Source organism: Crocodylus porosus, unplaced genomic scaffold, assembly GCF_001723895.1.
Source record: "Crocodylus porosus isolate Cpor-Errol unplaced genomic scaffold, CroPor_comp1, whole genome shotgun sequence".
Taxonomy (NCBI): domain Eukaryota; kingdom Metazoa; phylum Chordata; order Crocodylia; family Crocodylidae; genus Crocodylus; species Crocodylus porosus.
This window is the reverse complement of record NW_017728906.1, coordinates 140,957,273-140,984,106: the sequence shown is the minus strand read 5'-3', so window position 1 is coordinate 140,984,106 and position 26,834 is coordinate 140,957,273. Positions and strand designations below refer to the sequence as shown.

The 26,834-nt window shown below is 40.8% G+C and overlaps 1 protein-coding gene across 3 annotated transcripts in view; it reads right to left on the bottom strand.

Moving 5' to 3' along the window:
• The window catches only part of DIAPH3 (diaphanous related formin 3), a 452,799-nt gene that overhangs the window by 239,625 nt on the left and 186,340 nt on the right, over positions 1 to 26,834 (bottom strand). For 2 of the 3 annotated variants that reach the window (XM_019529821.1, XM_019529823.1), the window contains 3 exons: positions 22,673 to 22,768; positions 16,124 to 16,218; positions 6,586 to 6,687 (listed from right to left, as the gene is read on the bottom strand). In XM_019529821.1, the coding sequence (XP_019385366.1) occupies positions 6,586 to 6,687; positions 16,124 to 16,218; positions 22,673 to 22,768 (293 nt within the window). The remainder of the gene's footprint in view (positions 1 to 6,585; positions 6,688 to 16,123; positions 16,219 to 22,672; positions 22,769 to 26,834) is intronic. The other variant, XM_019529822.1, reaches the window with a different exon arrangement.

Genomic DNA, 26,834 nt, shown 5'->3' with positions numbered 1-26,834 from the left:
CAGGCTGAGAGCCATAGGGTTCTCTAGCCTGGAGAAGGGCAGGCTCAGGGGTGATCTGATGGCCACCTATAAGTGTATCGGGGTGACCACCAGGAGGTGGTTCAGGCACCTACACTGAACACCTTCAAGAGTAAATTGGATGCTTATCTTGCTGGGATCCTATGACCCCAGCTGACTTTTTGCCCTTCGGGTGGGGGGCTGGACTTGATGATCTTCTGAGGTCCTTTGCAGCCCTAATGTCTATGAAATCTATTCTGGCTCACAGATTAACCAGGTGTCAAGGTAACTGGCAATTTCACAGTTAATCGTATGATACCTGTCACATGTAGAGGGGGGCCTATGATTCTTTCAAGGCTGGTGGAGTAGGGGGGAGGCAGACTTTTTTTTCCTTAAAAGATAAAAATTGTAAAAATGTTGAGATCTTCTGATGACAACAATGAGAACAATATAAAACAGCATGTTTTACAAAATTATTTTCCAGCGCAGAACAGCATGAAAAGTCTTACAATATTTATGGCTTATAGGGTATTATCATATTTAAAAATGTAAACTTGCTGCAGACATAACCTATTAAGGTTCAACTGTGGAAGAAAAGTGGTATTGAAATTTTTAAGTGATATGAGATTTATAAATTTTTATTTTTACAACTATCATAACACCATTTCATGACCAGACTCAAACATTTTCAGTTCCTATTGCCTTAATTTTGCATATTATCATTTTAACTAAAATACATAAATCTCCATCCATTGCCTTCTATACTAGCACATTCTATTCCTTCTTGTTTCCTAATACTAATTCCAAGAGCAGTCTACATCAATAGGAATCCATATCCTTAAAAGTTTAACAGAAGAGTCCAGCATTTATCAAAACTTGTCACATTCAGACAAGCATGGCCATGTGACATGTCTGCAGGGTCACATACCACACGTTTAGCTGTTCTCCCTGCTACAAGGTAGCAGCACGGGAGGGGGTGGGGAAAGCGGTTTGACACCTGGATATACAGGAATCAAAACAACCTACACAATAAAAGTGGACTGGTGCATGCAAGGGCAGTGTGCACGGCTCAAAATCAGAGCCTGGCCAGTCAGAGTCACAATGTGGCTGCCAGCCAGGCTCCGAACAGCAGGATCTCCGCTGCTGCAGCCCCTAGAGGCCTCCAGTGCCCCAGGTAAGGTAGATGGGGCCAGCCCAGTGCTGGCCCCAGCCTCCCCTACCCTACTGAGGGCAATCTGTCACTCACCAAAGCACGCATGGCACAAGCATTCCCCAGGGACAACTGGTGGCAGCACAAGGTGCGCCACCACTAGTTGTCCCCAGGGGACCAAATGTCCATGCTTGTTTGGACACGGCCATTGGCTTCACAACAGAATTGTGACATAGCTTTGTATACTTGTGTTTAGTATTTACATACATTAAAAAAAATTAAAAGCCAATATTCCTACAAAATATCAAAAAGTCCTACCCTATAGTGACACCAATGGTGCCAAATAAAAACATCAGAAACTAAAAGCATAAAATTCATCATTCTATTATTCTCTACTCAGAAAATATACCTCTTTGAAGAATAAGCAGTCAGAAGGAATCACATGCAAAAAACAAATGTACATAAACATTTTCTAATCAGTTTCCAAGTTAATTGCTTACATATCTAACTTTTATTTTCTCATTAAAAGAATATCATACTATTTTTGCTATTTTTTCCAAGAGACAGCTATAAAAAATCCCTCAAACCTCCAAAAACAGTTATTTATGCATTCCAATAAAAGCAGCTAACAGATGTCAAGTACTTTTGTGTTTATGTTTTAATGTTCCATAATATTTGTAAAACATTTTAGCATGATTCTTTTTTTTTTCATTGTTTTTATCTTTTTTGGAAAATTGTTCTTGCCTCCCATTAAAAAGGTAACAAAGCAACACAATACTTGTGCTGTTACCTGCAGCATTATTATTAAAGTCAAATCCTTTTTTACAGGCCAAAAACCCCAAAATATAATAATTTAGAATGCATCTAGTTAGGTTCTAACTATAATTAAGATCAATTATATATGGTGTGAGTGTAGGTGTGCATGTATTACCAAGGCTGGGCGCACACGCACTAAAACAAAATTCACTATCCCAAAAACGTTATTTAGGTTGAACCATCAATCAAACAACTGATAGGAAATCACTACATTTAAGCTGGCTATGTAACCCTATTTTTTTCTTTAGACAAAAGCGTCTCCAGTCTTCACACAATCATACGCTGTCAATGGACAAGATGGACGATATGCAGGGTATTAAGCAGCTATTCAATATTTATTTTTCTCCTCATTATCCAGAGTGGCCCTAGGCATTAATTACTGCACACAAGCCAAACCATGTACTAAATATGGAATTATCAATTTCTTTATTTTTGAACGATTATTATGTGTTTTACATTAGTATTTTACAAACATTAAAAATGTAATCTCTGCTATGAGATAAGAGAAGTTATTTGCCTATTAAACATGTGGAAAAACAACAAAGAAATTGGTCTGAGGCCACATAATGAATCAATGATAGAGAAAGGACTAGAGCACAGAAGCCTCCTGACCCCTAACATTTCCTTCATTCTTCCAGGTGATTCTGCCTTACCTCCTCTTTTTTTTTTTTTCTTTAGAAGTGCTCAGCATCCACAATTCACACTGAATTCACTCTCACTTGTGAGTGGTCCAAGCACCAGGAGTTTCAAGCTGACAACCCAGATGCAGAAGCACCTTAAGATGCGTTCACGTGACATAGCTCAGGCCAACTCACCAATACAGAGTTTGGTCCAGCAAGTAATACAATGATGTTCTAAATTAAATTCACCAGCTCTTGTCACAAAATCAGACTTCCTCTACCTGCACTCCTCTGCCTCATGTCCTACATGCCTGCTAAATACTAGAGGAAATAAATCAGGGATCCTATCTTAAGCTTTACTCACTACACATCTGAACACAGAATAAGAGAAGTACACTGTGGGAAAGTGTGATCATTTAAAACCTAGATCCCATCATACCAAAATTCCCTCATAAAGTTTTGTGTGCCATGAACACACCTTCCTGGGTATGACCATTGGTGCTGAAACCCAGAACATTTAACAGTGGAGCACACTTCTACAATCGCAATGAATTTGCAGCAAATCTTTGTTTCTTTCATTATAGACAGGTCTTGGCTCCTTTGTTGTAATAATTCAGCAGACAGTACCTTCCCAGTGTTTTCCACACTGTTGCAGACTACTTTGTCATCCTTCACTTCTGACCATGTCAAGTAGTCAAGCTTTTATACATCTTTCTACATTGCAGTAGTGTAGCTCTGTAATCGAGTAATATCAAGAAGGGATCTTCTCCTTCCTCAAATACATTTTAAGCAGGGTCCTCACAATGCATATACCACATTTTGCTAGTCCACTGCCTTGAGAGTATTTGAAACTGGACGTTTCATGACAAGTCATACAAAGTCTCAAAATTCCCTATTCCTGAACTTTCTGATATTAGTAATTACACAGTGTACAATATAGATTTAATACGTCTGACAACTATTATCGCTGTGGTATTTTCCAAAGTCACTACTCCTAGAAAATTAATGCAGTACCCCTTTATAATCAGGTGATTATGTTTTCCTAAACTGAAGAGAAGAATACCCACTTTCCCCCACAGAATGGCAAATAGCTTGTGAAATGGCACTGGTTCCTTTTGCTGAGCACCTCTGCATTTCTGAAATGTTCCACACCTCACCATGGCTTCAGTATCACTATTCTAGTGTCCAGAAGACTTCACTGGCTCTATTTTTGATTAGGTCATTCCCAGATGCACTCCATATATTCCAGTGGTTCCGGTACAAGACCCCCTCAGGGTGCTGCAAAACAGATGCTACCATTGCAGCGGCAGTGGCCATGTATAAAAATGCCGCATGCAAGGGGCTGTGACAGTTCCACCCATGCGCCCATTCCCAGGAAGAACACTGAGGTAGGGGCCTGACAGGGAAGGGTTACAGCCTGAGCCAGCTCTGCCTGCTTCAGGGTTATCAGTGGGGATCCTGGTTTTCTCTGATTAAAAAAAAACAAAAACCAAACAAAAAAACAATTTTCAGTTAAAAAAGTAACACCAAATCCATATTTTTCCTTGATAAAAATAAAACACATCTGTCCGTCCGTCGGTGGTGATTCATTTAAATCATGGAAAAAAGTGGATTTGGGGTTACTTTTTCTTAACCGAAAATTGGGGATTAAAAAAAAAAAAAAAAACAACTCTCACAGACAACCAGGATCTCTAGTTATCAGATTGAGTGCCACAGCCCTCCCAAGTTGGCTATACAGCAGACACACAGGGTAGTTTTACCTGGAGGCAGCATCACCCAGTTGAGAAGCACTGAGGTAAGCTGAAGCAACAACAACAGTGGTTCTCAACCAGGAAGGCTGCTGCATTCAAATGTGGTGGAGAGATACCATCATTCTGTGGAAGTTTAGAACCAGTGATAAGAGTCTTTCCAAATGTTTCTCCCACCGCTGTGAATCATGATCCATGTACATTTTATTAAGATTCCTAAGATGACTGAACTCATATATAAAGAATATGCAGATGGGAACTGGTGGGGGGGTTTCTTCCTTCACTTATTTCTCATATCACCACTTCCATGTTTTATCTCCAGACATTTCCATCACTCATGCACCTCAAATGCTTAAAGATACTTTAATCATATTCACATGTATGGCTACTGTGTGTCCCTGATCATCAGGTTGTAGACTGCTTGATAGAGGATCTGCTCTTAAAAACATTTCTAGCATCACTAAGTAGCATACAGGTTGAAACTCTGGGGTCTTATCATATATCTGTAATTTCAGAGGTAGAAGCTGTATCCTTAGTGCATCACAAAGTCCCATTTTTGTAGTGAATCCCCAATGACACTAAATTATGGAATGTTGTATATCAACAGGCCAAGCTGGGGGTCTACTTTTCAGTTTGTGCATGTATTTTCTCTGAAGCTATCATAGCCCTAGATATATATGAGACTGGCAGTCAATCGTGCCCTAGCATCCAGGCCCATTCAGGGAGAAGATACCTTAGGCCAGGGCTGTTGAACTTTTAAGCAGCAGGGGTCACATGCCCTGTGGGCCATATCAGAAGGGCTCACAGGCCCCCAGCACACCACATGGAAGTCCCACCACTGCAGCATGCACCCACAATTCCCCCACCACAACCACGTGCCTGCAATCATCCCTCCACAGCACATGCTCACAACCATACCAAGCACAGTGGTGTGCCAACATGGGAACTGCCCCCCACCACTGCAATGACCCTGCATAAAGACCCCCCCCACCATTCAGTGTGTGCCTCCATGTGCCCCCTCCCCACTCCCCCTCCCCCACCATGGCCTCAGCCTCATGCCACGCTGTGCATATTGTTCCATCACCAATGGCAGATGGAGAACACAGAAGCTGGTGGAGGAATGGGAGTCCAGAGACTCTGGACACTGTTACAGCTGGAGCAACAAGGAGAATGGCAACCGGACAGGAGCCCAGGGGCCACAACTTAACCCCTCATAGGCAAAGTGTAGCCCATGGGTCAACAGCTGGATAGCCCTGCTTGAAACTATTTAGGCAAGATGCATACATTTGCAAGCATAATTGAATGTCCCTAGCAATTTTTTATTTCCTTAGTTGCATACCCAGTTACAGACTATCTTCCTCTTAAATTTCACCTTTTCTGTCCTCTAGTTCTGCCCACAAGGCCCTTTTGTCTAGCATTCCATTCTAGTACACACAGATATCTCCGTATTTCTGGGAGAACAGCCTTCCGTCATTCCAAGACACCAAAATGTTTCAACTTCAACTTGCTTGTGTATATAAGCTATAAACAGACAGAATATTGTGGTGGGTGGGGGAAAGATGCATCAAAAGTATTTTTATAACTACTGGTTCAGATTTCTATCATACAAGGCCTTAAGAGTTAAGATGAAGCACTGAATTTTGGATCTGTTTTGCCAACCTTCTCCCCATCATCATTTAAGACAGCAGTTATATGCACTCTAGTTTCACTTACCTTCCACCTTTCTTTCTACTTCCTCTTGGTACAGACTGAAGAAAACAAATAGAAGTTCTCCTATGAAGAGCAAGCTGTAAAGTGCATGACTAAGCAGTGTTTCTCAGGGGGAGGGAGAGGGAAGGTTTGCCATATAGCAGAAGAAGGTTCGTCTAGTGATGTTAAGAAAATATGATATTTTTTGTGTTTTGGTACCTTGCATTAATGACTTGTCACAGGAATGCTAGGATAATTAAAATCAGTTAGTTCCTCAGCTATCTATGAACATTCTCCCAAAGAAACTGCAATTACACAATTTTCTATAGAAAAGTTGGATAATTAACAGTTACTTTATTTCAGTGAGAAAGAAAAGAAGGATATAGGAAATCAAGCTTTCTGATCTATGGACACATCAATCAGCATGCTTCTGAAAGCCACCATCATTCTTTTTCTTTGTTTCAAAATCTGTTTTGATATAGGAACAAGCAGCCAACAACATTTCAAAACTGTGGTTGTTAATGTAAGAAAAGGCAGGTGGAGGGGAAAGTAAGTAGGTACTCACCACAACTCCAAACTGTTCTGGTTCAGACAAATTACTATACTCGCTCTTATACTTGGACAACGCATTGAGCTGTTCTTGCTCAGGAAGATGTTTTATTAAATTCTAGAAAAAACAAGAGAGAGAAAGAGTTGGACAATATTACATTGCTTGTACATCCCATCACAAATTTCCAAAGATGATTGCTCCAAAGGTACAACCAAATGTGAAGACAACATTTAAGTCCTGAAGTAGTTATGGGTATAAAACAGGCGCACACTGAAAATATACCAGAAAAGATCATTTAATGGTACTATAATTTAGGTTGTTATAAACTTTTTTGTTTTTTGCACTCTCTCTTTAATGTGAAAGCTAATGCCTTACAGCAGATGTGCTCAACCACTGGCACATGAGCCAGATCCAGCTATCAAAGCTATAATATCCAAACTGCAGGGCTCCCCACAGGACTGGAATTTTGGCAGTGGGGGAGCAGTGGTAATTAATACAGGTAGTCCTCAGACTTACAACACAACTGGTTCCTGAAAACAGCACCTTAAGTCAAAACATTGCAACTCAGAACCAATTTTCACGTAAGAAAAATAAATGGGGGATTGGTTCCTGAACCAAGGCCCGATACCCTATTTTCAATAAAATAACCCAGAATTTTGTACTCGAATAATTATAGACGAGTAATATAGCTACATTAATGAATTTATATTGTAAATAGCAATCATCTTGATTTGGAAGGACTTCTTTGAGGTGACTTTGCTGGGCTTTTTGAAAGGCTCTTGGCTGGACTTCTTGAAGGGTTCTTGCCTGGAGTCTTCTTAGGAGTCTTCGCTGCAAGTTTTTCTGGATTCTTGTCTGCTTTCTTAAAGAAAGTGTCCAAGGAAGTTTGGACAAATGTTCTCCAGGGAGATGGGTGACACAGTGAACTTGCTCACTGGCATGGCGTCGCATCCGATCAAGCATTGTAAAGTCAAAACTGACATCATAAAGTTGAAACAGGGTGTCAACTTATAAACTTTGTAAGTGTGAAATGTTGTAGCTGGAAATGTTCTAAGTCGAGGACTGCCTGTACTGCCACCGAATTTCTAAGCTCCATTGGAAGGACTGGGTCCCAGCTGACAAGCTGGTCCATTGTGTACTGGATCAGGCCCAAGGACCAGATTTGGTCTGCAGACCAACTTGGCAACCATTCATCTGCAGGCCATACTCTACAGCCTTAAGAGTATGACTACACTGTAATCCAAAGGTGACTGCAGCTCAGTTACACATATCCAAGGAAACTTAAAGTAGCCACGCTTATATATTGAAATTACTACAGTCAGAGCACCATAGAACAGGGTGGACTAGCTACTTAAGCATTTACCAAGACTCCTAGACAGGGGGAGAGAGGTGGAAAAAAAAAGGAGAGTCTTATATCATTTGAAAATTCTTTTTTCCTTTTAGCTGTTCAACTTTCAGTATCTTAGCTCTTGTAACAATCATTCTTTTGTAATCAAATTCGTTCAGCCCAGGTTGTACTTCAATTTTCAGTGTAAAAATAAAAAGGTACAAAAAACTGTGGTAGGAAAGTACTGTCCAGATTTTTATTCATTATCATAAAAATATTTAAAGGTGATATATACCCATCTCCTTTTTCATTGTGCAGGGTGTTGAAGGCAAGAAGTAGCAGTTTCAAATTTTCTAGAAAAAGCAACATAGGGAACAAACAAGGGAAAAAGTAGATTTTTCAAAAACAGTGTTTGGGACCATTTGAGGGAATCATGAAGTGAAAAGCAGAGAACAGGAAGCTGCAATGCTCAAGGCAAGCGATGATCTGTCGCGGAATAATTATTTTTACAGTTTGAACTGTAAATAATACATGGAAGAAATGACCTGAAAACTTTTGCAAAATTAGATTGTAAAGGATTTCTCTACCTGGAAAACAAATTGTTTCCTATTACAAAAGAACAGAAGCAAGAGCCAATTGTGGATTGTGAATTATTTTTACATGTATAAACAGGTGTAATTTTACTTATGGGCAAGATCCTCCAATCTGAAACTATGCAATTCAGAAGCCCTATGGCACAAAAGTTAAAACAGATTTTAAGACATGAATCAGACTCACTCATGCTACCCAGATGATATACTTTTCATATGTTAAACATACCAGCCACCTAACTGACTATTACCAATAGTCTAAATATACAGCTGATTATCAGTATCCCAAAATAAAAGTCTTTTGTCCAGCAGCTATAATACATTTCAATAGCAGAAAAATCGGAGTAAAATTTTCCAGTCCATAGATTACGTACTCTTTAAATATCAGACACCAGAAATATCAAAGTTAAAGGACATTGGAACACAATAACTCTAACTAATATGAAGCAACTCACTGAACCTATGCCGTTTTATGCAAATACTGCACGTTCCCCTTGACTGAAGTATAAAGAAAATGAAAAAGAGATTAAGATTCTAGCCCCCAAAACCCCAGCTAAAACTCATCACTGAAGAGTCTTCAAAATCTTCAGTCAGTACTAGTAAAATGAAGTGATTCCTATAGACATCTTCACATTAATCTCAGATTTACTATACAAGATGAATCTAATTTTTGTGTATAATTAAGTAAACTACATAACTGAGCATTCTATATGTTCTCATTTTTAATTATACTTTAAATAAAGAGCAGAAGCGAATAAACTTGCAAGTTAGCAAGTTCAACATTGACTACTTACTGTCACTGTTGTAATTAATTTCTCTACCCAGAAAGTTCATTCTTTCTTCACTCATAAATTGATACCGACAACCAGTAGTATGAAGAATCCAATTTCAAAAGTAAGAAAATGCTAAAATAATGCCCTCCGCCACCCAAACCTCACAATGGCCTATTTCTTAGTAGGCTAAGTAGTTTAAAGATTAAACTAAGACATACGTATATTTAATATGCTTACATACTGAATGCTCCAAGTTTAAGCAAATTTTTTTAAGTTTTTAAAAAAAAACAAAAAAAAACTTACAAACCACACAACCTTTTTGCCCCAGTCTCAGCACAGCATAAAAGACTGGGTCAGAAAAAGTTAAGAGTTTTCCTATTTTTAAAACAAAACCAGAACAAATGTTCTCCTTACCAAAACTTTTCTAGCAATTTATCCTGAAAGACTTCCTGCTTTACCACCAAACTACTGTTATGAATACTGATTTAACTCCATAGAAATGACCAACAATAGAAGACCTAAAATCAACTTCCAGCTATCTTTAAGCAACATGCTGATTAGATCTACTGTTAGAAAGTAGCAAGTCAACAACTAAATAGACTCCACTTGTTTCTCTCCCCTAACTGCAGTGAGATTCTGTGCGCTCTCCAGCTCACTAGTTGATTTTTGCGGTGCACTGCCTTTGCCTAGTAGTTACATGAATCCAGTCCCAATAAACCAAGCATGGAACAAAATACATCCTATAGGCCAGATCCAGCCCACAGGAGGTCCCTCAGTTGCACCTCGCCTAGGCACCATCCAATCCATGGCACGTTCCACTGTCCACTGGCACACAGCAGGGCCAGGGTGGCTTTAGAGCCAGACTCCATTTCCCAGCAGCTCCAGCTCCTTCTGGCTGCCACCACCGCCAGCCCAAGCCTCATGGAGACCAGCTAGGACCTATGCGGGCAGGGGCCAAGCCCCATGCTGAGTGCAAGGCCCCAGCCTCAGCCCATGTGGGGGGTTGGGGTCCCACTCCAGACCCATCTACCCAGGCAACTGAGTAGCAGCAGCTGGACAGAAGCTACTGGTGGGCATGGAGGAAAAAAGGAGCACCTGGCAGTGAGCATGGCCTTCTTCCCCCACATTGCTGCTGGGGACTTCTTCCTGCTGGTTGCCCAGAGCAACTCCTCCCATCAACACTGTCCTGATGCAGGTTCCAGGCATCAGCAGCAGCACCAGGGAAGTTGCTGCACACACCAGTAGGTCCTGCTTTTCCCTCCCTATGCCCAGCAGCAGCTTCTGCCTGGCTGCCACCACAGACACTCATTGTGGCAGGGGCAGACAGGTCAGGAGCAGGTGCTGGAGGGACCCCATCATGCTGTACAGGGTGGGGCAAGCTGGGGTTGCGGCCAGAGCTGTGCACTCACCCCAGGGCTGGGCAGAAGCTGCTGGGCACCGGGAAAAAGCAGCACCTGGCAGCAGGTACAACCGCTTCCCCCTCACAACTGCTGGGACCTTCTTGCTGTGGCTACCCAGAGCCTATACTGGGGCTGCCCTGCAGCACACCTCTCTGCTGCGTTTGGGGGCACAGGATAGCCCAGAGGCAGCACAGGGGTGAAGGAAGTGGTGGGAAGAAGCTGCAGGGCAGCCCCAGTGTGGGCCACAGCAAGGCGGCCTGGGTAGCAGCAAAGGAAAGGTGGCCACGCCTACTGCCAGGTACCACTCTTTCTTGGACCCTAGCAGCAGCTTTTACCCAGGTGCTGAAAGCAAAGGTGAGCAGCACCTCCTCTCTTCAAAGTAGGAGGGAAGTACACCCTCTCCTCAAAGTAGAAGGGTGGCCCAGAGGTGGCGCTGGTGGTGGCGGGGGCTTTGGCTGAGCTACCCCTGCTGAAGCTGCCATCCACCCTATGACATTAACAATTCAAATGATTCAAAGATCAACCAACTTCAAGAAGAAACATTTTATTAAAGGAACATATACATTCAAATTTAAATGGATAAAAGATATAAACTGACAAAGAAAAAAAAATAAATGAAAAAAATTAAAAATAAATGAAATAACTAAAATCCTCAAACTCAGACTCTCTAAAATATTTTCCTGACAAGATAATAAAAATATCACACAAAACAAAAAACACAGACAAGTCTGCCTGCTGCTGCCAACTGGCAATGCAGTTTTTTGTGTTCAAGCTCAATAAAACTGCTTGAATAGAAGTAAGCTTGTGAAATATAATAGCCAAATAGACAACATAGGCTAGCTGTTTACTGTATGCAAAGTGGTCCCAAAATGCCCCTTAAACTTTAAGCATGCCTCTTCTTGGTTGTGCGCCCATAAGTTTAAGTTTTTATTTTCCCAATATCCCTTGCCTAATTAGCTAAAATATGACCAGTACTGTTATGATGTGAGCTGTGAGCATGCAGAACAGATTTCCAAGTTGTACAAACCCTGGCCTTTCTCTGGTTTCTAGAGGGTGATGATGCAAATTGTTCTCTCAAGGTACAGATTCTGGGAACACCTTTCTCCCTGTAAGGCTGAGTCTTTTATTTGGCAGGCTAAATGGAATTCTCTCTATAATTCAGCTGAGAAATGAGGACCTGTATCACTTTCTGCTCCTAGTAACAATTGTTTCAGCCAGTTCTCTCCACTACGCACAAAAAAAACAGGTTATCTGGGACACGCAGTGCCATGCTGACATGATGAAGCTTCCACCCAGTAAGTTACTCATCTAACCTTTTCCCTTCAGTACTCTATTGCTGATGATGGCTTGGAGCACGAGCTAAGTAGGTAATTCCCGTTTCAAAAAAATCAGTGGAGGGCTCTCATATTTAATTTGTTCTAAGTTATGAAGTATAGAAACTGATAAGAAAAAAGTTAAACACACCCAGTTTAAAAAAATAAATCTGTGACTGGTAGAACAAAGACAAAAACACAGATTACATATATAAACAAAAGAAAACCTAACAGACTTATAAGACTATTAATAAATGTTAATAATGATGAAAATGTGTGACTTAAATATGTCCATTATATACCTAAAATAAAAGAAGAGGATGAATTATTCTTATAGGGAGGTAATGAAGTACCTTCTAGTGCATTATTAAATAAAGAGGATGCTATGGTGTCTACTGGGGTAAACAGCTTTAAAATCGGCAGGCTTGTTGCACTACATCCAAGAGTAACAGAACATTGGCTGAGGAGATCTTTGGCCTACTTATATTAATTTTTAATGAAAAATTCTCTGGAGAGAATTCCAGAGGACTAGAACAGTTACAAGGTTAAAAAGTAAAGCAGGCTCAGGTAATTAAAGATGAGTTAGCCTAGGCAAAGTAATGGACAAGCTGCAATAACTGTTGTCATGGAACCCCAGAGCACTAAGGCATATACCCTGAAATCCCTTGAGAATAATGACATATGCCCATGTCATTTACCATACAAGGCAACCTTGGTAACAAGGCACCCCCCCATAATTAGATTGTATATATGGAAAATATATAAATTTGATATAATTTTCCAGATATAGAATCTAATGATTGGCAGTTTGCCTTGAATTTGTCCTTCACCCACTGCTATGGCAGGGAAAATAAATCTGGAGGGCTCAGGTGGTCCACTTGCCCTTTTCCCCCTGCAATCTTTTCCCTGCACCCTCTGTATCCCTCTTTACTGTCAAACCCAGACTCTAGATACCCCCACAAGGGATCTGTGTGCTTAGTAGCCCCTTACCTATGACTAAAACCAGGCATTCCTGTTATAAGTCCTGGGATGCTCAAAAAATTTTTATGCAGACAGGGCACAGGACAACCTGTGACCCAACCCAACCTGGCTGGGTTCCATTTCATGGAGGGTAGGGCCACAATAATCATATGCAACAGGCTGAAAGAGAAGAATAAGAGAGGGATTCTGGGCCCTGCTTAGGTGATGTCCGCCAGAACTTTAAGGCTGGTAAAGAAACAGGAATAAGTGAAAAAGGACAAGGAAAGCATAAGCTCAGCTGTAGGATTGAAGAGGAAGTAAAAATGTATTGTTTAGTGACTCACCATGACTTGAAAGACAGTCAGTGCTAAGGGGGGAACTGTGCTTAATGGGTACTACCATATATCTTATTCACATAAGCTGTACTAACTTTTCCTTGTGGTAGGTTCCCATTAGTATGTTTACCCAATATGGGCCACGCATTTTATAATCATGCTCAGTACTGGCAGCATTTAATCAACTTCATAATTGGTTTCCATTTCTAAGCACATGACACTTTTGGCATCAGTTTAATGACAGACAATGTATTTAATTAGGCTTCTGTATGTGCAACTGTAAGATTAGGGGATTTTTACCCTATGCTGATTGCGGGGGAGAGTGTATGAGGCTTCTGTGTGTGCAAATGTAAGATTAGGGACTTTTCACCCCATGCTGATTGGGGCTGGGGGGGAGGAAGGGTAGGGTGGGACCTCATCTTGTATTCGAGTAAATACAATGATTGATGATAGAGCCACTTGCATGGGAAGTCCTGCCTTTAGGGTCCTCATTAAAACTGACTATTTCTCCTTTACTACAGCATAATTGCAATCAATAAAAACAATAAGGTGGTTTTTTGGGGGGTAGGGTGGGGGTTGGACTCCAGAATGTGGAGCTCCAGCTCTGGCTCCTGGATGCCTTCCACCTACTCAGCAGCCCGCTGCTCATTGTGCCAGGTGGGTAGAGTGGGTATAAGGCAGCCAGGAGCTGGAGCTGGAGCAACATGTCCTGGGGCAGGGGGAGGAGCAGCCGTTGGAGGTGGGAGGAGTCGAGTGGTATGGGGCCAACTGCAGCTGCACCCATAGGCCATATTTTGCCTATCCCTGATTTGGATCTTATAGTTATCTAGCACCAGTCTGGGTAAGGAAGGTCTAGGACAAACTCACTCAGGGCAGCAAAGCTTAGACAATAGTCTTCTAATATAGCAGTTCTTGATTCCCACAAGCCTCCCCCCCACACACACACACTCTCCACTCTTAAGTATGATTGAAAACTGATCCTAAAAAATAATGATCAAGGTTTCTTTCTGTGGGGTTACTGGTTTAAATGATGCTATTAACTTGTTAAACAAGCCATTTCAAACATATATATATATGTATACACACACACCAATACTAAGTATCAAATGCAAATGAGATAAGTCTTGCTCCCACCATCTGTACAGTATGCACACACAAGTGTAGAAGCCAAAACTAATGTTCTCCACGGGGACTTATTTTTTAGTCTTAAAAAAGAACATAGCTGTTTTTGGGCATCTCTAAACTCAATTTAGCTGAGAAAAAGATAAGGCAAGAAAAAGTCATTTCATTGGAGATATCATATGCACAAGAAGGAGCCAGTATGCAACTACAACAAGATAGTATTTCACCTAATTTCCAATATATGCAAACATATGCTGTAATAACACTTAGAAAGGGATGTGCTACAATAAGGTATGATATCAAAATACAAGCTGAGAAGAGCACAAAGCCCCCCTGCCAGCATGAAGTTGGCAATGAAGTTTAAATCTGGCTTGGTATAACCTACAGAAATGTTCTACCTACCCTGTTGCTGGCTACAGGGATGAAAAAGTTTAACATCCTCAGATGAGATAATGATACCAACCAAATTCCTGGTATGGATACAGCTATGCTGATAAACAATTATTTTGTTAGCTTAGCTTGTACCATTCATGAAGGTTGTATTTCTAGTACGGCAGGAAAAAAATTGACAGCATATGCTGGGTCTACACTATGGGGCTTTATGATATAGTTATTCAGGCATAATTATTGTGGTTGTGGCTCTTTAGGAAAGAAAAGCTCGGCAAGAGGGACATTCATCCCTAACTATCAGAAAAACAAGTATATGTAATATGAACAATACTGGCTAGCCATCATCAAAAACATATATATGCAATTGTTGTACAAAATGTGGTTCCAGGTGGTCCAAGAACCTAATCCAGAGATGTAGTTTTCCAAGAGCTTAACAGCATGGAATATAAAAGAATTTTTTTCTGAATTTCTTCTGAATACCAGTATGGAAATACAGTTTGATGAAAGAGTACATCATAAAGGATAAAAATCAAGTACACTACTCTGCATTTGAGCATGATCATATGATACATCCAAAAATAATTTCATTGTTTGCTGCATGCAATTTTGATAGTTTTTCAAATCTAGCTTGTGTACAAGTATCTAGTAGATATATTATAACCAGTTGATTATGTTCCAATGATTGCAGTTGGATTCTTTGACTTACCACTCTAAGTAATTGTGTAAATAGAAAAAAAATGTCAAGAGCCTGTGAGCCTAGTGTCTCCATGTAGAACTGTACTGATTTTATACTTTGAATATAATGCTGTGGAATGTGAAGTGCTCTACAAATAAGCGCCAGGGAAGCATGCACAGTAAGTGGCTGCTGGAGATGCCTGAGGCAGGGTCCCAGGTCAAGTCAGCACTAATTGAATAGAAAAAGTCTGCTTTTTCACCGGAACAAAAATATGACAGCTTTATGAAATGCAGGTGATAATAATAAAGAGTACTCCACAAGTAAGCAGTTAGTAAGTTTGGAAAATCCAGAATGTTACTACACATTTATCTATATGTCTGAATAAATATGTAAAATGGATTTACAATCTGGGAGTTGGCGATAAAGACGAGGATACCATAGAATATAAACTCAATTGTTAAATTTGCAAAGTAGATAAATCTTATTTAAAAGGTTCACTTTTGTTTACTTATTGGAAATGCAAAGTTTATACTAAGAGAATAATTATGCAGCAATGATTTTCCAGCTGAATAGTTTGTGTTAAGAGTTTTCATCACTAACAAGTTTCTGTTTAATGAGAAGCATACACTGAAATATTGGAATTTAAACTGCCTGTCAATTTACATACCTGAATCATGGACTCTGCCAGCTGTGTTTCATCTACTTCCAATATCATCATTTTGATTTCCTCATAAGGCACTCGGAAAGAACCAAGGAAAATTGCTAAAACAAAAATTTAATGCATAATGAACGAAGGAAAGATGATACCAATCTTTTACTCTACATACAAAGCTCATATTAAATGATTTATAGCACTCTATAGGTCACCCAAACAGTACACAAACACTACAGACAAAACATAAAACTTTGTACTGAAGTTTTTACCACTTCCCAGTTCCAAGTCTGACTCTTCCTACCCTATGGGTAGACATACTTTCCTGCCTTAAGGGATGCTACCTTAATTACAGCCATTGATTCAATGTCAGTCTGTGCTCTGTGACAATGGTATTTTCTTCTTGTAGCTATAAATCGTAAAGAAAGTTTCCACTGCACTTTGAGTGGCTACAAATAGAAAAGGCATACCAAATTACAAAACAAACATATTCCCTTTGCTTACAAAAAAAAATAATTGCTCATTTTAATACTGCACTGAATTTAATAAGAAATTAAGGAGATAATGGGTTACTCAGATAAACAGTGAAGTGTGTGGGTCATGAAGGAAGGCAGGCTTAAGGTTGATATCAAAGAGCCAATGACAAAATTCGAATATGAAGTAGCCAGAAAGATAACTGTATTATGTAGATTGTTTACAGAAATGTTTTATATAGACTGTTTGCGAAAAAAGTGGGTGTAAAACATCTTGGAAAAGAAAAGGCTGTAATTATCAAAACAAGAAACGAAGGGCCTGGAGGAGGGTTTTGTTATCTAGCCAGAAAAGAAGCTATATCATAAATATTTTGTTGAAAGAGGAGGTACAACTTCAACAACAACAAAAATGAATGTGAGGAGAAAGAGGAGAAGGATGAAGTGAAGCTAAGGAAGTGAGAGACAAAAGGATGGTAGGACTTGAAAGCATTGACAGAAAATAGGAAAAGCAAGGATGTTCAAGAGAGAAAAAATCAGAAACCTGAAATTTTGGCCGTATGAAGTTTAAACTGCTGGTGGACCATACAGAGAGTTATCAGAAAGGCGGGTTTTTAATGGAAGACTACCTTTGTTGGGAAAATGATGTAGGAACTGTTAGCATGTACATAACATGAAATCAGGAATACAGTATTAGAGGGAAAGCAAAAAGGAAACAAAAAAGTTTTTGCTGTTCCCATTTTTATTAAAGTCCACAATGCCCCATCTATACAAAATCCAGACACCAAGATCTTCCTGGATAAGTCCTGGTTACCTTCACGCACATCAAAGCCTTTACAAATACTGGTTTCCAATTTGCTATTTAAGCAAGTAGTTTGTGCCTAAAAATTGTCAGCAGACTCTAAAATGAAGTAACTTACCAGTAATTGAAATTCTTTGAGATGTATTTTCCACATAAGTGTGTAGGTGTGTGCCATGCCCTATGCTTAGACTGGAGGCTTTTTTTCCCTTGCTGCCTTAGTAGTAACTCGCAGGATAGAGCCTTGCCACATTTTCTCATGCACCCACACTGAGTGGGTAAAGAACAGTTTGTACTTCCTGACCCTCCACTTCCAGGACTCAAAGTTCCAGGGTTCTATTTTGGTTTTGACTTCAAGGAAGATGAGAAAGAAGAAGGAGATCTAAATATGTGCTGTACAAGGACAACACATCTCAAAGAACATCAGTTACTGGTTAGTAACTTTGTACTCTCCTTAAATAACTGTTTCCCAAAAACATTTCCTAGTTGTGACAGATTCCAGAGAACAAGTGGGTCTCAAAGTCCCCTTAGGCAAACAGCAAGTGTAAGACTGCTCTAACAATCATGGCATCAGATCTCCAGGCTTCTGCAATAGCATAAAAACTCTGAGACTATGGATGGATGTAGGTGTCACTGATGGCATTATACAGAAATGCTACTGAGCTAGGGTGGGAAGTGCCTATATATCATACATAACTGACCCCCCACCCCAAGTGGTCTTAACAGTCATGCAGTTCAAAATCCAACTGAACAACCACTGGGATGATATCATGGTGCCTTAAAAACTCTCTGCTTTTGAGATTCAGAGCTGTAGACACTTTCTAATTCAGGGATCAGCAACCCTGTAGTAATGGTGGGCCAAATTAACACAGCCTGGCCCAAAGGCAGGCCACCACTTGTGCCCTGGTCATCACCTGCAATCTAGCCACTTCCTCCACTGCTGATTGCTGCTGCTTCCTGCCCTACCCCCCCTAGTGTTGATCACTGCCAGCAACTGCTGCAGCTCCTTCTGGAGGACTTTTTGAATCAGAGGTTTAGAAACGGAACATAGTTTCACCATGAATGTCTTAGACAGAACCTGAGCTGAACCTCCCTAGAACAGAAGTGTCATTTCTTGGTGGCCTCTTGATCCCATTTTGCAAATACAATCCTAACTACTGAATTCCTGATCTCACATATAATATACAGAGATGACTCCTTTGGCAATCTTTTGCAGCATTCTGAAGACCTGACAGGTCTACTGCAGGCTGGTAAACTTGACTGCTTTTGCCTCAATCCTATAACATGTCTACTTCAGACATACAGCACCACCATATCTGTTGATGTAAAACATCAAAGTGGTATTGTATGTCACAATCTGGACATGATGCTCTTGAACATAGTGCATAAAGGCTATTGAAGCTCTCATTTCTAAAATATGAGTCTGCAGGTTTATTTCATCCTGGGACCAGAGACCCTAGATTTGAACATCTTCTAAATTAACTCTCTAACAGCTCTAGGCAGCATCGGTCACAACTGTCACACTGGAAAAAGAGGACACAAGTGGTAATCCCTTGAATGCCTTACTTGGACTTTCCAATCACACCATGGAGGAAAGCAATGAAATCGGGTCTAAGAACAAAAAAAAAAAACCTTTAACATGCATGTGCATGTGGAGTGGGAAGCTTTTCTATAGGCCCTATTAGCTGCATGGTATGGACCTCTTCCTGCAGTAAACTCTTATAAGAAGGGCCCCCCAAAAAGAGGTTAGGAAACAGGAGCTGTAAGAAGACAGCCATTCAAAAACTGGATCAATATCAGGATACCCGCTGGCAAAGGTCCAATCTGGGAAAAAGCAAACCAAATGATTTTGGAAAGGTAGGCAGGTAGCATCTTCCAAACTCCCCGTTTCTGAGTACAAGATTTGTGAATTAGAGAGTAAGATACAGCTAAGTGCTTTTGTCAATGGAAGCTCTACCGTTTTCTACAAATTTCCCTTTGGCAAGAGGTACCAGGAAAATGGAAAGCCTGGGTCTGAAAACAGTACTCAGTGTAGAGACTTTACTTCATTAGTAGTAGTAGAGGATGCTAGCACAAGCAAACCTTTCCTCAGCGAAGTGTATGAGCAGTACCCAAACCTGTGCTTATAAAGAGGAAAAGAACACTCACCACACAGGGCTCTCAGATGGTTCAGAAATTTGAAGAGCCTCATCTATCATAGAACTCAACAATTCCAGACCTTTCAGAGACAGCTCCTCTGCACAAGTCTGGACCACCTTCAGCTGGTCTTTTAGTGCCCTCTTAAATGAAGCATTATCAAACAGGAAGTGTAACTATTTTGACATCAGTGGAGAAATTCTCACAGCCTTGACTGCTACACTGGACAAAAGGAGTTTGCTGGTATCCCAAAACCAGGTCTCTTCCAGGAATGTGGAGAGCCTGGGCCTGAAGACAATACTAGGTCTAGTGCTTCTCCAGCTTGACTTATAAACAAGCCTGGTGCCAGAAGTAAATGCAAGGTGGTCTGCAAGGCTTGACAATGTAGCATGCAGGCTGCTTTGGTGGAGGAAGGCAGGACTAGGGTGCACTCTACCTATACTGCTAAGGTTAAAAAAAAAAGTCTCTGGTCAAAGTAGAGGATGTAAGACACATCCCATAAGTAAAAATAAGTATGTGAACAGTTATTCAAAAGGCAATTATTCAAAGCTTTGGTAGACAAAAGAAAACCGAGGACTGCAACTTTCCAAACAAAATCAACTTAAAACATACCCAGCATGAAACAGTTAATTCTTTATAACATTTTATGCAATTGAAAGCACAGTCTAGTGCTGGGTAATATCAGGCAACCTTAGTAATATGCAAGTCTAAGTGGTACCACTTACAATGAAGAAAATAATTGTTTCAGGTTCAAACTTGAATGGTAGGTTTTCAAAGGTATACATTTTTCTGAGAGCTGATTTCTGCAGAGTGATTTTGTAAGAGATATTACCAGCCATTTAACAGTTTGGATACTATAATTTTTTTTTTCACTGTATGAACATACAAAATTGGAACAATGAATTACAGTACCCCAAGTTTCCTATGATTTTTTTTCCGGTTTTCTAACATTTTATCTAGTCTAGTTTGAACTGTTTTAAGTGACAGGTCTTCCACTTTAGCAAGCTAGCTGTGAAAGGTTGCAATATTAATTCCTTGATATTCAGCCAAAAGTTTTCTTCCTAAAAATGTAATCCCATTAGTCCTAATTATAAACCATTCCACAAGTCTAACAATGGGGTAAAGATGCATCAGGGTCTAACGCCTCGTGATACACTGTGATAATAGCAATTGATTGCATGTAGGATGCTAGATTTCATTCCCCCACCCTAGTAAAGCTCTTAAGAGCATTCTTATTAAAAAGACCTGGAGCTTTGAACTACCATGATGCTCCTGCTCTGAAAAAAAAGCTTTAATTTGTTTACTTTTGCAGCAGAGTGAAGAAAAAACTGTTAAGTTCATTACTGATTTTGGAATTTAAAATAACTGACAGTGTATTCAGAGCTGGAATTCTTAGTTACTAATCTAGATAAGCTATACGCAATACACATACTGCATCAATTGCACTTATTTGCCCTTAAGACAGAGAAGGCATGTGTATGCAGTGATCACTTTCCCTATGTGGCTAAACAACCTCCAGACAACAAAATATATAACAGAGCATAGATATTTTCAAAGGAACTATGGCAAATGGGCTCTGCTTGTCATTGTGAGATATGCAAATATGCTGAACGTGCACATGTGCATCTCAAATTGCTTTCTATTGAATCTGCTAATAGCAATCAATGTATGGTTTCTGTTTATAATATATGCATGCCAGCCTGTCAGTACTCTTTCCCACACTTATGGCTAGAGTCATTTTATCTTCAAATGCCTTTGCACAAATACAACAACTGATAATGAAGATAGGATCCCACAAGTGGGGCATGAATTAAATAAACCAAAAGAATCTGCTCCAATTGTGAGTGCTTAAAATCAGGTGAAACCACAACAGCTACCTATATTGCAACAACTGGTGCATATGATTGTACAACGGAAGACTGGCCTATGTATATAGAGCAGCTGGAGCAGGGTTTGTGTTTTGTTTTGTTTCGTTCTTCTTGGCGGGGGATGGAGGAGGAAGTGTACATTGATCAAAGATCACCAATCCTTACGATCAATTCTCCATCCTAAAAGCAGAATGCCTGGTACAAGTAAAACACATATGCAATGGTGAGCCCTCTATTTAGTTTTTACTTACGATTTAGGTTTTACTTATGATACTGAAAAAAAAAAAGGGTACATAGAAATACTGATGGGCTCTCACATGTACCTGCAAGAGTGTTTCCTGTAGTAAAAACAGAATCTACTGAAATTGCTAACTTTTCAGCAGGAATATCCCCCAGTGACCTGTAGCATGACTGGACAAGAAACCAAGAAAGATTGCACACTAGCACAGGCATACAAAGCCACCATGAGAAGTTGAAAGCATACAGAAAACCCTAATTTAGCAATCTTTATAGTCATGATCTTACTATAATCCAAGATGTGTCATGTGGGATATTTGTGTTGTTAATACCTAGTAAACTATGCACAATTTTAGAAGAGTTGCACATGGATCACCTCAATCAGCATGTGATTACTGGGAACTTAAGAAATGGCAGCCTGCAGTTGTGAATGCACAAACAGGTTCTTTGTCCTATCTAGCACAAGTGGTGCCTAGTATTGTTTGATGCCACCACAATGAACAATTACGAGAAACAAGCATGACTGCCTACCTGTTGTTGAGCAATCTGGCTTTGCAACATACAAGGATAACCAGTAACACAACACCAGAAAGTAGCAATGCTAACCTGTCAAGATCTAATAATGCAGCCCTCATCTAATGAGAACATACCTGAATCAGACATGGGTGAAGGAAGGCCACCTCAGAACTGTGGTCAAGAGAATGGTAGCCATAAACCAGGATAAACGTAAGCATACACCCAACATACTAATCAATACATCACATCTCCATGGAAGCAGTCAAGGGGATCAATGTTACTCAGAAAGGAAATGCAAACCACTTAACAAGCTTGTTGTCTGTGCATTATATTACTGTTGTTTCAAAAAGTGGGGGACAAGATATGAAATATGCAAATATGTTGAATTTGCACATAAGCATCTAAAGTTACTTTCTGTTGAATCTGCTAATGGCTGCAAGCCTGAAAGCACTCTTTCCCACATTTGTGGCTGGAATCTTTTTTTTTGGAAATTTACCTTTGAACAAATCCACCAGTCATCAAAAACGAATCTACTTACAGAGGTTCTGTGCAATCTTTGGATCTAAGACTTTTAGCTCCTTGATTCGTTTCTTAATGGATTTCCTCTCTTCAAAATCTTCCTCCTCTTTTTTAACTGTCAAAATAATGAAAATGCACACTTAGGGACAGTATTAAACAAACCGAACATAATTCTTGAATGGAAAAACCTTCAAAGTCAGATTGCAGACAAATTGCTCTGAGAATACAGGCATAACTGATTAATTTGATTGCATTATTTCAGTATGTTACATGGGGTTAGATTTTCATCATGTTATCTTTACAGAACAAGTTATTTTCTAAAAAATTTAAAACCTAGAAATTTTACAAAAGGTACTTGGATTCTTTAATTTCAGACCATGTATACTGTTGCCAACTTGTGTTGAATTTGAAAATTTATCATACCTAAATCGACAGAATATATAAAATATGTAAATAACTGTAAGACCATGTAAAAGAGTAAACTAGGGGACAGAACCACAGAGTTGGAAGGCACCTTAGGCATCATCCAGCCCAGGGGTGGACAAAATATGGCCTGTGGGCTATGAGCAGCCCACCAACTGATTCTATCCAACTCATGGCCGGGCAGCACAGGTGGCGGGCGGTTCCAGAGGATACTGGGAGAGGAAGCAGCCCTGCCTACCTGCCTGGAACCACACAGCAGGGTCTGGGCGAGCCATGCTCAGGCCCCAGAGGCTCCAGCTCTGGCCGCTGCTGACACCCTAGGGAATACTAGGTGGAAGCATCCCTGCATGCCCACCTACCTGGCTCTATGTGACAGGCCCTGGGCAAGCTGTGCTCAAGCCCCAGTCCCCTCACTCAGAATGGCACAGCAACATCTCTCCTCTCTGAGGCTCAGAGCTGGCTGGAACTGCCCTAGGCACTAGGACCTTGCAGAGGGCACTCTGCACCTGTGACTGGAGGCAATGAAGCTTTCCCAGCACCTCCTGGTAGGTGAAGCCCCAGTTCTGACCCAGTCCTGCCTTGCCCCATGCAGCACCACAAACCAGCCCTGCCACCTGCCACCTCCTGGCTACAACCAGCATGGCTTCCGCCCCATCTGCCCAGACGAGACTGGCACTGGCACCCTGGGGCTCCTCCCAAAGGAAGGGAGAGCCCTGGGCTGTTGGTAGGCACAGCCTTCATGGCCCTGGAGGGGAAATGGGGCAGACTGGAGGGAGCTACTGCACTTCCCCAGGCTTTGTGGACACAAGTGTCAATGTGAAGGGGTGGGAGGCAGGCAGGGTTGGGGTGCAGAAAACTCGTAAGGGCAGCACTGGTGTGCAGGCTGAGGCAGGAATCCCCTTGTGATTTACAAGGTGGCTGGGTAGCGGCAGGGATCTGCTGGAGGTGGAGGCTTCCTCCCTTGACCGAGTGTCCTGCTGGCTGGTTTTGGTACCCTTGGGAGAGAGACTTTATTTTGAGCTATTATGTGATCACCTCTATATACGTTACTCAAAAAACAAAATCAGGACAAAAAATAGTTTGAGATAAAATTAAAATACTTTATAGTAGGTCTTTGATTTCTAGCATACGATTCTTTGGGGTTTTTTTTAAAAATCAATAATTTGTTAATTATCTTCACCCTTAATTGTGTGTGTACAGCCCTCAACAGCTCACCAAAACTCATTAAGTGGATCCTCAGCCAAAATAACGGCCCATCCCTAATCTAGTCCAATCAGCTGCACAAATACAGGGTTCTGTATTCCTATACCATTCCAGCCTCCTTCTGAAAATTTCCAATGAAGATACTGCATCTTTGAAGATTATAAAATTAAATATTCCCATGCCAAACAAAATGTGAGTGGAACTGTGAATAGAGAGCATGTGTTCAGACACAGTAAAATACTGGAGACTATCAAATAATCTGATAGCAAAAGAATTTGAAATGATTTGGGAGTATGGTTGGGTGTAAGGATAAAGCTGAGTACGTTAAAATGCGTTTCTGAAGAAGTAAGAAAAATAGTAATATGTTGTGACATTACACAATAGCCTAACCGTGTATACTGTACAATGTTACCACATTTATGGTTGATGTTTCTTAGTATTTCTGAAGGTAACTTAATACAAAGCCATTAAAATTTTCTCCTTCCTTCCTCCTAAGACAGTTTTTTAAAACTGGTATTCTCCACATATATCAAAAAAGAAAAAACTACACTTTTCAACAGTTACAAATTCAGTGTTTTTACCAAAATATGACACAGCTGATAAGGAACCAGTCTAGCCTACTGGCCATCTAACACATCTGCAAAAACAAAACATACATATTTAAAATCCAGTATGAACACAAGCCATTAATAAAAAGTTAATTTTATATTACTTTATAATATATACCGCATCCTCTCCTATCTATTTTGGTTCCATCTTAATTACTTCACATCTGAAATTAAATGACTTTTTCTAAGCAGAGGTCAGTTCAGATCAATACTGTTTTACAGAACAAAAAATAAATTGTAAAAACAGCATACAGTGGTTACTGCAAAGCACTATATGTAGACCACTATACATGTAGATCACTGTAGTAGGTCACTGTACGCAACTTCCGTTAGCAAGAACAATAGGTGGTACACTGGATCTTATCTATGAAGGAGAAAAAGAAAACTGAAGACATTATAAGAGTTACCTCCTCCTTAGAGAGAGCCCCACACCTTACAGAGGGGTTTCTTATAAAAATCTACAAAGTATTTTCTATGCCAACTATACCCCCATATACTTGCATTATCTTTCAAATTCAGCATGGTGCACAACACTAGCATTTTTTATATTAACTGCAACTCTCAAACCTATCATGTGTTACTCCTGTCCCATGTCACCCACTTTGGCCATTTTCAAGGGGCCTAAGCCAAGCTGCAGAAGTATAGAGCTAAAGTAAAAGGCTCCACAGCCTGTTTCTGAATGTAAAATGAACATTTGCAGACATGATAATCAGCCTGGTCAATAAAGTAGAGGGAGCAATCAACGTGTCTAACTATACCATTAACACAATCCAATTAACCAGAACACAAGGCCCTAAATTAGAAGATTGAAATATATTATATGGTAGCTTCAGCTTATACCAATTAATAAAACATCATCCAATACATTTGGTTACACTAAAACATATATATTTTTATATAAATTGTAAAATCAAAGCAGCCTTGTCAGAAAAAACCATAAACTAAGGTAAAAAAAAAGAAACAGGACGGTGATGACCAGAGCTCCAGGTTTTCCATTTGCCATGGAAACAACGAAGTAAAACACACGTTGTCTCATTTTAAAGAGAAAAACCTGGATTTTCTCTTTTTAAGGAGAAAAGCTTGGGAAATGTTGGGTTTCCCCTTGCAAGCTGGCAGAGCTCCAGCCTGCAAAGGGCTGGGGGAGCAGGAAAAAGGTGATCAGGCAAGGGGCACCATGTGCATGCGTCTACATACACATGCACATGGTAGCCAAACAGCATGAGAGCAGCTCCCACTGCTTTCCGCAGGCAAGTTGAAGGGAGCAGGGGGGATTGAGGCCCCCATATGGAGAGAGGAAGTTGAGCAGGGCTGGGGTTGGGGCTGCTGCCCAGCTGGAGTGGTGCATGATGCTTGGGGCCTGAGGCTGGAATGTGCAGCTGCAGGGCCCAGCTTCCCATTGCTGTGCCCCCCAGATATGTGCATAGGGTGGGGGCAGATGCAGGCTGGCAGCTACAGGCTCAGGACTCCTGCCCTGCTGCCCTCTCCCAGGGACCTTTGTGGCTTAGTAAGTGGGACCCGGTGCAGCAGGGCAAAGCAGAGCAGGGAGGCTTGATGCCAACCCCAAAAGCCCTGCGCCACCATGGTGAGATACTCCCTGCCTGCCTGGCCGTATCAGAGCATACAACCCTACGCCACCAGCCCGGCTGTTGCTGGATAGGCAGGAGGAGCCTTGCCACTACAGCATGGGGCTCCCAGAGGCAGCACACCAAGCCTCACTGTCCTGCTCTGTCCTGCCATGCCAGTTCCCACCTGTTGCACCGTGGAGGCCCCCTGCGGGGAGGGCAGCAGGGCAAGGAGCCCCGAACCCATAGCTGCCAGCCTGCATCTGGCCCTACCCTGCACACAAATACAGACAGAGAATGACAGACAGACCAACAATTCATTTTAATTGCAAAAAAAAGTGGATTTGGGTAGGTTTCAAAGCAGAGAATTTACTATTTTTGAACA